This window comes from Cheilinus undulatus, linkage group 8 (genome assembly GCF_018320785.1).
Source record: "Cheilinus undulatus linkage group 8, ASM1832078v1, whole genome shotgun sequence".
Classification (NCBI taxonomy): Eukaryota; Metazoa; Chordata; class Actinopteri; order Labriformes; family Labridae; genus Cheilinus; species Cheilinus undulatus.
Genome location: NC_054872.1, coordinates 33,082,070 through 33,092,074, shown reverse-complemented (window position 1 = coordinate 33,092,074; position 10,005 = coordinate 33,082,070). Strand labels below are relative to the sequence as shown.

The window sequence follows — 10,005 nt, the reverse complement described above, 5'->3', positions numbered from 1 at the left end:
TGTAAATTCAATTTTATTCCATCTTTATTCCCCTCCCTTCTTTCTTCCTCCCCCTCCTCTTCTTCTTCTCTCTCTGGGGTGTCCTTCCTGTTTTTGTAAACATAATTGAAGACTTCTTTTTTTTTCCTAAGAAAAACCTCCTGCTTCTAAAATGAGCTTATTAATGTCGTCCTCAGTATCATTTCTGTTTTGCTCGTCGAATCCATTTCTTTTCCTCCATGTCCATTTAATTGAAGCGTTAAAAAAAAACATAATTAGCATTTAAATCTCTTTCCTACAGTCGCTTGCCTTCCTCACATCGCTCTCTCTCTCTCCCCTCTTACTCTAGCAGACTCTACATGTCTCCGTCGCCTCGGCAACCGATGCTTTTTTCCTTCCCTCCCTTGCTCTCTGTATCTCCCCCTTTCTCTCTCTGACTCCCTGTCTCATTCCCTCTCTTCACTGCCAGAGGTAGGAATGATAACTGATATGTGTCGGAGCGTGTGCGTGTCTCTGTCCATCTCTTTTTTGTGCGTCTGAGTGACATTTCTGTGGCATTTAGGCAGCAGCTGTAGATTGGAAGTTACCTCTCTCTGCTCAAAGTGCCATATAGAGTGTTGGCTCCGTGCATGATGCCTCTAATGATGATGAATGTGCTGCGCTCAGGTGTGTGGTCTGTGAATGTGTGTGACAGAGCAGAACAGACAATGAGTGTGTGCACTTTAGTGTGCTGTTGAGTGCAGATGTGGATGAACATGTGGTGCATAATTGAGCGTTAAATTTAAAAGCCCAGGGGTGTGAAATAGTGGCAGAGTTCTGCTTCTGTGTTTACATGTTGTTTTTATCTGCTAACATTAAAGAAGAAAAAAGCTGGACCCTCCCCTTGCTTTCTCTCTCTCTCTCTCTCTCTTGCCCCTCTGTCCTTCTTCACAGAGAGAGATGATCGGAGGAGCGGAGTCTCAGTGAACAGAGCGAAGCGATGGAGAGATGGTAAGATGGAAAGTATCTGAGCTGAAGGAGGGATGTATGGGGGAGCAGATGCTTAAAATGTCATTCTGAGTGATAGCTGGCATCATTTTCCGAGCTGATGAGGTCGTGCAGGGCGCCTGTAGACAAAAAGACAACTTTTCTGTCACTCCTCGCCTCTCATCTTTTTCTCCTCCACTTTTCTTTCAGCTCCATCTCTCCTGTCGCACGACTGATCGCCCTCCGCTGCCTCATCTCCCTCCTCCTCTTTGTTTCTCTGGTGACACAACCCTCCACCTGTAACCGTGACGACAGTGAGGGTGAGGAGGAGCAGGTGGACGCCCTGTCGGTCCAGCTGTCCGTCACGGCCCAGGTCACACCCACCCCTCTGTGGGCAGTTGTCTGGGGTCCCACTCAACCTCTGGAGGATGAGACTTACCATTTCCTCTCCAGCCAGGAAACCGACCCCCTTCACCCGCATGGGGGCCAGCAGGAGGACAGCACTGCCACACCGGGGGGTTGGCCTTTCCCCAGCTCAAGCATGCACCCACAAGAGGAGGCACCGCTGGAGTCTAAAGACCAGGATGGAGCGAAGGATGGAGAAATGGAGGTGGAGCCTGAGGAAGGTGGGCATCAGGATCTGCAGATGAAGGATTTCTAAATAAAGGTGTCCACAGTCCATGTGAATACACACATATATCACAAGTCCTCCAGGGAATGAGCTGTCAGCTGGGTGAAAGCTGACAGGAAGCTGTGTGCAGCCGGCTGTGTCTGCGGCGGGGAATGCCTAATAAAGTTCTCATCACTCACAGAAGGACCCGGCCGCTGTCAGATTACCAGATACACAGAAGACGTCATCAGATTAGAGTTGGAGGGCAGCATTCTCATCAAATTTCATGTTTCAGCTGGCTTTATTGATTTCTACTTTTGTCAAGGAATTACAATCACACATGGTGATGAGGTGAGAAATTAATACCTGCATGGGAATGTGTTTGTGTGTGTTACAGTGGACCCTCAGTTCTACGTCACCGTGACCATCTCCTCTGTGCTCATCGTGACAGCAATCGTCATAACAGCAAAACTCTGGTAGGAATCTTATCTCTCTCCTCGATAATGTGGTGTTTTTGTGTGGTGGAGACAGTATAAAGTGAACATCTCATCATCTAACTTCCGGAATGAGTGGGAAACCTATCTGTGAACAGGACGAAGGATGTTGTACCTCCTGACTTTAGATTTTTGTGGAAAACGTGACAAAAATCATATTGAGGTGTAAATATAGAGACATTATTTTCAACAGACTCTCTAATACGGTGTTGTTTAATCTGTAATATTTTATTACCTCCTGTTTGCTTTTAATATTTGCAGTTTGCCATTAGAAAAGAAACGTTATTCTCCTAAAAGGTTTTTTTTTTTTTTCCAAGAACATCTAACTCACTTAAGGCTGGGATGTGTTTAGGTTACTTGTAGTTACTCAAGACAGAAGTTACCAACCTAGAAGTCAGGACCTCTTTTGGAGTCAGGAGATAAGTTTGAGTTATCTCCAGGTGATAAATAATACAGCAAAGAAAAATGCATATTTCTTCATTAGTTTCCTTCAAAATAAGTTGCTCTTAAAATTGTAAAATGGGACTTGTGACATATTATCAGCCTGCTTTCAACTCTGCATGATATGAAGTTAAAGCTCCTGTGAGTAACCTTTGGTTTAAATCAGTTTTGGCACCCTCTGTGTACAAAACTGTAGTTTTTTGCATCTCTTTGTGGATGAATAGCTTTGGCAACGAAAAATCTATAGCTTTCTATTAACAGCTACATGTTTCATTAATGGACAATCTATGCCATGGAAACTTAATCAGGAGGCTAGTTTCAGTTATTGATGAATGGCACTGTACTTGGACTGTAGGAAAGGCAATCTCACCTAGCCTCATTTTGCAAATTTAATGTTTTTCTGCTTCTGCTCTTTTGGTAGTATTTATTAGCAGTATGCTGTGAAGAGTTCAAATAGTAATAGTTCAAATAATAAGGGTTTCACTCAATTTTCCTTAATCATATCAGGTGAGAAGTTTGTTCAAGGCTTTTACGTACTGGGTCCATCCTTTTTTTTTTTTTTTTCACCTGTGGCATTTTTGCCACAGGTGAAAAACATATGATCTTATGTTGTGTTAATTATGTTTGCATACTAACTCAGAAACTTTGAGAATTTTTTTGTACAAATTTCCTTTTTATGGCATCCATCCAAGTCATTTAAATGTGTGATTGACAATTCAGAGCAGTAGCAGCAGCTCCCTTTCTCTCTCTCTCTGTCCCTTAAATTTAAACTTTACTTGAAACACTATGATATGTGTATGTATTATGTGGATATCAACCATTAAAAGTCTCATATTTTACCCTTTTCAGACAAGTTTATATTGGATTCAGAGGTCCCCAAAACATGCCTGTGAAGTTTGTTGATGAAAAAATACTCCAGTTTTAGATTTTTGCATGTCTAAAAAATCCTTCTGTTTTAGCCCTGCTCAGAATGAGCTGTTTCTATCTGTGGCTTTATGTTATTGAGCTGTCTGACTCCGCCCCTTACCACACCCAGCTCAGGAAATGGATATGGCTTAATGGATGTGGCCCCTTATGCACAGGAGACTGGAGTAGATGCTGAAATAATCACCTCATTATGAGAAATAGGGAATTTGTTGTGAATCAGGATCCAGTTGGTGTTGAGAAATCAATTCTAAATGGAATTGTGAACCCCAGAATCGAACTGAATTGTGAGAAACTTAAAGAGTCACATTTCTACACCCAACATTTTTTAAATCAGATAATGCACTCAAAAAACATATCTGAAAACTGGAAAAGCATTCGGAGAGCGCAGACCTCCTTCATTAGCCCTATCTCCCAATAGTACAGAATCCTTTTAAAAAATTCCTGGATCCAGACAGTGATCTGGATCACTCCCAAAATCTAATCAGTTCTTCCTTATGCCATTTCTGACATTCCCTGAAAATTTCATCAAAATCCGTCCAAAACTTTTGGAGTTATGTTGCTAACAAACTAACTAACAAACAAACCCACCCGATCACATTACTTCCTTGGTGGAGGTAATAACAGGTTTAGTGTGCAAAGGCCTTTACTGTTGATGAAGCAGCATATTTTAACCATCATCATAGAGTGCATGAATATAGGATAATAGCACATTGTTGAAACAAAGGCATACAACATTTCATGCTTTACATTAGATGTGGCACCTGTGTGTGCATTTACTGCAGGGATGTACCGACTTGTGTCTCTTTAGTGTGAACATATAGTGAATATAGCCAAATCATGAAAGGAGGAAGAAAAAATGTTTGGAAAATATACTTCGGTGGATACAAATATACCTGGGTGGCCCACCCACGTATTGTCTGTGTGTGGAAGTTTTAATTTATCATGAAAAAGATTCTGAAAATAGATCTTTGAAGACTAAAACTCAGATTAAATTTATGTGTAGTTATTGTTCAGGAGACTAAAACGAGACTAAAGTCTAATTTGATTTTTGTCAGACATTCAAAATCCCTGATATATCTCCATATTTGTAGCTTTTCTGTCTATCAGCTGCAGAAAGCAGGGATCCCAGGTTTTGTAGGGTGCATATCCACAAATATGGTTTTGCACCGTATCCAGGTAGTGAGAATAAATGTTTTGACTAAAATGTCATCACTTTTTACTGACAAAAACTGGACTAAATTATTTTTAGTTTTCACTGACTATGAGTAGGCTGACACTATGAGGGCTAAAATGTGGCTAAAACTAATGAACATTTTACAGTAAAGACTAAAAGTAAAATAGGAATAGCCGTCAAAATTAACATGGATGTTTGGGGAAAACTGAGTTTTGCGGCGTCTTCTTGATCATTTTATCTGACACCTACACCCCAGCAACAGTGCCCCAAAAAAATAACAGTATAAATATAGAAATTAATGATCTTGCAGCTGTTTATCTCATTTAGCTCATACAGAGGCATCATTATTGATTTCAGGCAGTTTCATTACTAGCTCAAAAGTCTTCACTGGGACTTTAAGATGATTCGTTTTAAAAGATAGTTCAGAATGCCTGTAAGTGTTAAAATATTGTGTTGGGGGTGTGGGGTAGGAAAATTTGGGGTACTTTTTTTCCAGGTATGGCCATTTATACCAGTTTATCAAGCAAGATGTAAATCTGTGAATCAAGCCAGATGTGAGAAGATTATAGATGTTTTTGGCTGTGCGTGTTAATAATTATGTAACATCTCTAAATCCACCTCCCTTAAAATGAGAGATCAGTGATTTGCTCCATAATGATATCTTAGCGACAGCGTATCACTGAAAGTTGCACAAATGTGTAATTTTGTGCCTCAGACATGCAATGATTAAAACGTTTGCAGTAACCAATAGGTTGTGACAGGAAGCAGAGGCAAACCTGTTGTCATAGCGATAAAATTACTTCAGTAGTGTCGATGTTCTTTAAAAACCATTAAAGCTCAGAGAGCATGTAAACACAGAGTGGGTTCTGTGTGTGTTTCTTGGTGGGTGCTGGCTGCACACATGGCCATTAGCTGGAATGAGGAGTCATCTATGTGATGTAGTGAAGCACTGCCACGCTTTGCTGATCAAACCAATAACACCTCGTTTATTTGACCACTGGGACTCCTCTCCTTCTCCCCCTGCTCTTCACAATCGCCTTTTTCTTCTCCTACTTTGTTTTTTCCCCCCTCACTAATCTATACTTGCTCTGCCCCTTTTTTTTACTGTAATTCTCTTATCTGCTGATCTTACCCACATTTCTATTATATCATACTTCTGCATTTCGTTGCCTGAATCTGTATAATTTGTTCTCCTTCTTTCTCACTTAATCTCAGATTTGCTTCAACACTCCTACATTATCTGGCCTCTCTCTCTATCTTACTCTCCTTCCCTCCTCTGCTGAGGCCTTCTTCCATCTTTCTCCTTTTTCTTTCTCTGAATACCTGTGTTCCCCGCTCTTCCTCCGGGTTATTTCGCTTACTTCTAGTTATCATCATCGCCTCGCTCTAACACTGCCTGTCTTTGTACAGCTGGTACTCCTCTTATCTCCCCCGCCAGTCTCACTATCTCTCCCAGCACTGCCAGTCCGGCTGCACAGATCCACAGATAATCCTGCAGCTTGCTTTGAGCTGATACACGATAAACCCCCCTTTTTTTTCTCTCTGGCCTTCTCTGTTGTTCCGATAACTTTTCTTCATCTGCACCCGCTGTGGAGGGAAAAACCCAACTCTGCCTGTGGATCCAAAGTGGCCTCGCATAAAGAAAGGGGAAAAAAGTGAGAATTGCTGGGATGCAGACTGGAGACATGGCAGCATCCCCTCTCTATAGACTGGCTCATGCTTCAATGTCATAAATGTGTAAATAACACCATGTGTTAGATAGAGAAAGTGCCTCAGATCGAGCGGGAGGAGGCTACAGATGGACTGAAATGATAGGCCTATAGTGGAAATTGGCCCCCGTCCAGTTCATTATGATTATAGAAGAGTGGCATATGTGCTGGGTGATTTTCTCAGCCCTAAAACCGTCAGTGTGGCTAATGTTACCAAGCATGCTCGTGTGTATGGAGGTTATGTGGAGTCAGACAGGTGTTTCTGAGCAAAAAATGAGGGTGCGGGATGGCTTTTATGGCAGCGAGAACACCTCTCCTGGAAGTCTAAGTATCTGTAAGAGCCTGAACCTGTGACTCCCAACTGTGTCTTCACCTTAATTCACTCTTCACACCACTATTTCCTCGCCTTGTTGCATCCTGCCCACCTTACCCCATCTGACTCCCTCCTCTCTCCCCCACAGAGCCTGTCTCCTCCACCCATCCCTCGCTCTGCCTCCCTCTCCCCCCTGACAGCGTTTTAATGAGTCCAATGAGTGCACTAATTCTCTCTCACAGTGGCAGTGTAATGTGTTCGCTGATGCTAAATGGCTCGCCTGTTCTTGATGCTCTCTGACTTTGTTTCTCTCTCTCTCTCTTTCTCTCTTTTTCCTTTTTTCCCCTTATCTGCTCCTCTTAATTTCAAACTCCTTCCTCAATCACGTCCTGCTCTTTGTAACCTTCTTTTACTTATCCGTCTCTCTCTGAAACTCCAACTTTCTTTGTGTCCCTTTAATCTCTGATTCTATTCCTGTCCCACTTCCTCTTGTTTTTTTTTAACATCTTTCCTTTTATTTCTGCGTCCACCATCCTTTTTTCTCTCTCTCTCAATCCCTTATCAAAACCTCTCCATCTTCTTTACCCCAATTTCTTTCCTTCTTTCCATCCTCTTTCCTCCTCCTCTCTCTCTTCCTTCCCGTCTTTCTGTGCCACTATCCTCCTCTCCCAGTTATGATCGCAGCTGTTCCCAACATCCGCCCCCGCTTTCCCGTGGCGTGGCTCCCCCCCTCTCCCTCGCGCTGCCTCGCTCCCTGGCTTCGGAGGACAGCCGGCAGACGCTGCACAGCACCTCCTCCTCCTTCAACGACAGGGAGAGGTAATGAGTCGCCTCTACAACTCTGCACAGTCTGGGTGTCTGTGATGTTAATGTGCATGTGTGTGCACCTCTGGATGAAAGTTTGCCTCTCTTCGTGTGGGTAAAGTAGCCTCTTTTTTACCTTGTGTGTGCATGACCATGGAGAATAATTGGACAGTAGTGCTATTCTCCAAGGAGTGCTCAGGGCTTTAGTGTTGCTGTAAGAAGTATCCATGTTTTAAACTCCCTCTTCAGATGAGTCATCGTGGGCTCAGCCGCCGTCCATGAAATGATGCTTTTATTTGAGGGTATTCAAAGTTAATCTCAATCTGGATAATAATAGTGCTCCCTTTCACTTCCTTCCACATTCCCCCATTAGCTTTTCCTTCCTCCGTTTCTTCCCTCCGCCATCATTTTGGTCCCTTGTGATGCATCATGTACACCACTTTCTCAGCTTTAGGCCTCCTGCTCCACTTCTTCTTCTACTGTCTTTCCTCTCATCACCAGGACTCCCCAAGCTTCCCACAACACTCCCCTCCTCCCCGTTTTCATTGTCCCCTTCTCACTCTTCTTCTCCTGTCTCTCTTGCTGTGTCAGGATCCCAGTTGTGAACCTCTGAGATGACTTTGTTCCAATATGGTAAACATTTCTACGGGGCCTTGAGGAGGAACATCAACACGACCAGAGGATGTGCCCGCAGCGCCGTTTTATTTTCTCTGAAACTGTGAAATGAATTCAGGGATCCCAGGTATCCAGCCATCACACAAACTCCTCGGCTCCCCTGAGGTCTTAAACTCATCTTCCTGCTGCTCCCTTCCTCCTTCCATTCCTTCCTTCCTCTGTGCTCAATGTTGGTTTCTTTTATGTGGCTCTGCGTCACTGTAACCTGCTCCTTGTTTTCCATTCTCTGTATGGCCCTGAGCTCTGCCAAAATACCCAGCCGCTCTGTGTTTCGACCTGCCTTGACTAATTCACAAACAGGCACTTTAACAGCCATGCAGAATCCCATTACCCATGAAAGTCCCCTACCTGTGCTTCCATAACTGCTTCCAATAACTCAGTATTAGCTGCTGTAATGCAACCGACTGTTCCTTCTCTTAAATTCAGTTCAGTGTAGCAGCCTCCTATCTAATACGTAAACGGTTAAAAAGCCATTCTCAGCATCTCCAAACACTGAACGGGGTATTTCACAAAGCTCATTGGCACAGCTCTAGCCAACAGGCAATGTGTTTAACATGTCACGCTCCAAAAACTGCTGTTTATCCCCCTGCTTTGGGCGCCTGAAATGCAAATAGTGTGGCTTTTTCCCTCTGCAGAATGTGCAGGAGTCTGTTTTTTTTTCCTCATGATTTGTTCTCTTAATTATGTGGCTGACGTTCACCCCTTTGTCGAGCAGCCTTTGTTCCTGCCGGACTCTGTAGAGGTGTGTGAAGCATAGAGAACCTCCACTGGTGGAGATAAAATACATAAAGCACAGGGGGCGGATGGAAGAGGCATTCTTGTTGAAAATCAATGTTTCCCAAAGGTTTCAGATGGTGCACATCAAAAAGACAGATTTATGTCGTCATGGAAATGAGCATCTGTGAACTGTATGCTTGATCAAAGGACTGACATTACCACAAGGATTTTTTCAGCCAAGAAACTCAATTTGGAACAATACCACCAAAATTTTGCTTCTTATCACAATCAAGACACTTAAGGGAAGAATCAAGGAGCATCATCTGACTCTCTCTTCAATGATCTGCATGTACATAGTAAGAAAACTTGTGAGAGTTCCTTCAGATCTATTATTTATAAATGTCTATTTTATCTATCAGTGAGTGATATCTTAAAGAGTCTTCTAAAGCCAAATGTCAGGTTGCAACTTTTCAGAGCATCTTTGAGACATGAATCCCCTGCGGTTACACACATTTCCACTACAGACATAGTGCTGGTGGCTTCATGCGTGGCTCGTGCAAACCAACAGATATAAAAGTCTTGTGATTTTGGTAGCATTCCTGTAGAAATGTGGTCTTTCTGTACCATGGAAGTTCAATAAAGACTGGCGTTTTAGCTCTGTGTCTGTTTATTTCTATGCATATTGAATGAATTCCCCTGGGAGCGCTGCATTCTGCAATGCTTTATGGGATTGACAAAGCCTGCACTGTGCATTTTAATAGCTACCCCTGTATCCTAATCTTTTTTTTTCTTTCCCTGAAGTGAACATTTAGTCCCTCGCCTTGCATTGATTCTCGAACATAGGCTTGGCATTGAGAAGTCCAACGTGTGCCAATCATGTTCAGCAGCAGCTGAAAAAGGGGGTAGCATGAGACGCTCGCTTGTGTGTGAAGCTTTTCCTTATCTCCTCACCTCATATGGATTCCCCCCCGCTTCAGAAAGATTAACAGGATGCTAAGCAAGAATTTCCTCTGTGTACACTTTTTCAAACAAATGTCAATAAAATCAAGGCGGCTGCAAGTTGAGAAATGCCACCCGAGTGTGTTGAGATTCTCCATCAGTCTGCTGCACAGCCACCGTTTCCATCTCCTCTGGGCATTTTACTGATCAATCAGAGTAATTGATTGGCCTCATCCCACTCTGAAGTTTTAATGATC

General features: G+C 43.0%; 1 protein-coding gene across 1 annotated transcript; it reads left to right on the top strand.

The window, feature by feature from the left end:
* The first annotated feature begins 854 nt into the window (after nucleotides 1-854).
* On the top strand, nucleotides 855-9,415 carry LOC121514129 (PILR alpha associated neural protein). The gene is made up of 5 exons (XM_041794223.1): nucleotides 855-969; nucleotides 1,156-1,571; nucleotides 1,953-2,031; nucleotides 7,286-7,432; nucleotides 8,009-9,415. Exons 1-5 carry the CDS (start codon nucleotides 959-961, stop codon nucleotides 8,028-8,030), a joined length of 675 nt encoding a protein of 224 aa, XP_041650157.1. The 5' UTR covers nucleotides 855-958; the 3' UTR covers nucleotides 8,031-9,415.
* The last annotated feature ends 590 nt before the right edge of the window (nucleotides 9,416-10,005 follow it).

Excerpts from the sequence above, each read along its gene's own strand:
- LOC121514129 (XM_041794223.1), top strand. Across the intron at positions 1,572-1,952 it reads GGAGGTGGAGCCTGAGGAAG|TGGACCCTCAGTTCTACGTC; the intron begins GTGGGCATCAGG and ends TGTGTGTTACAG. Across the intron at positions 2,032-7,285 it reads GTCATAACAGCAAAACTCTG|TTATGATCGCAGCTGTTCCC; the intron begins GTAGGAATCTTA and ends CTCCTCTCCCAG.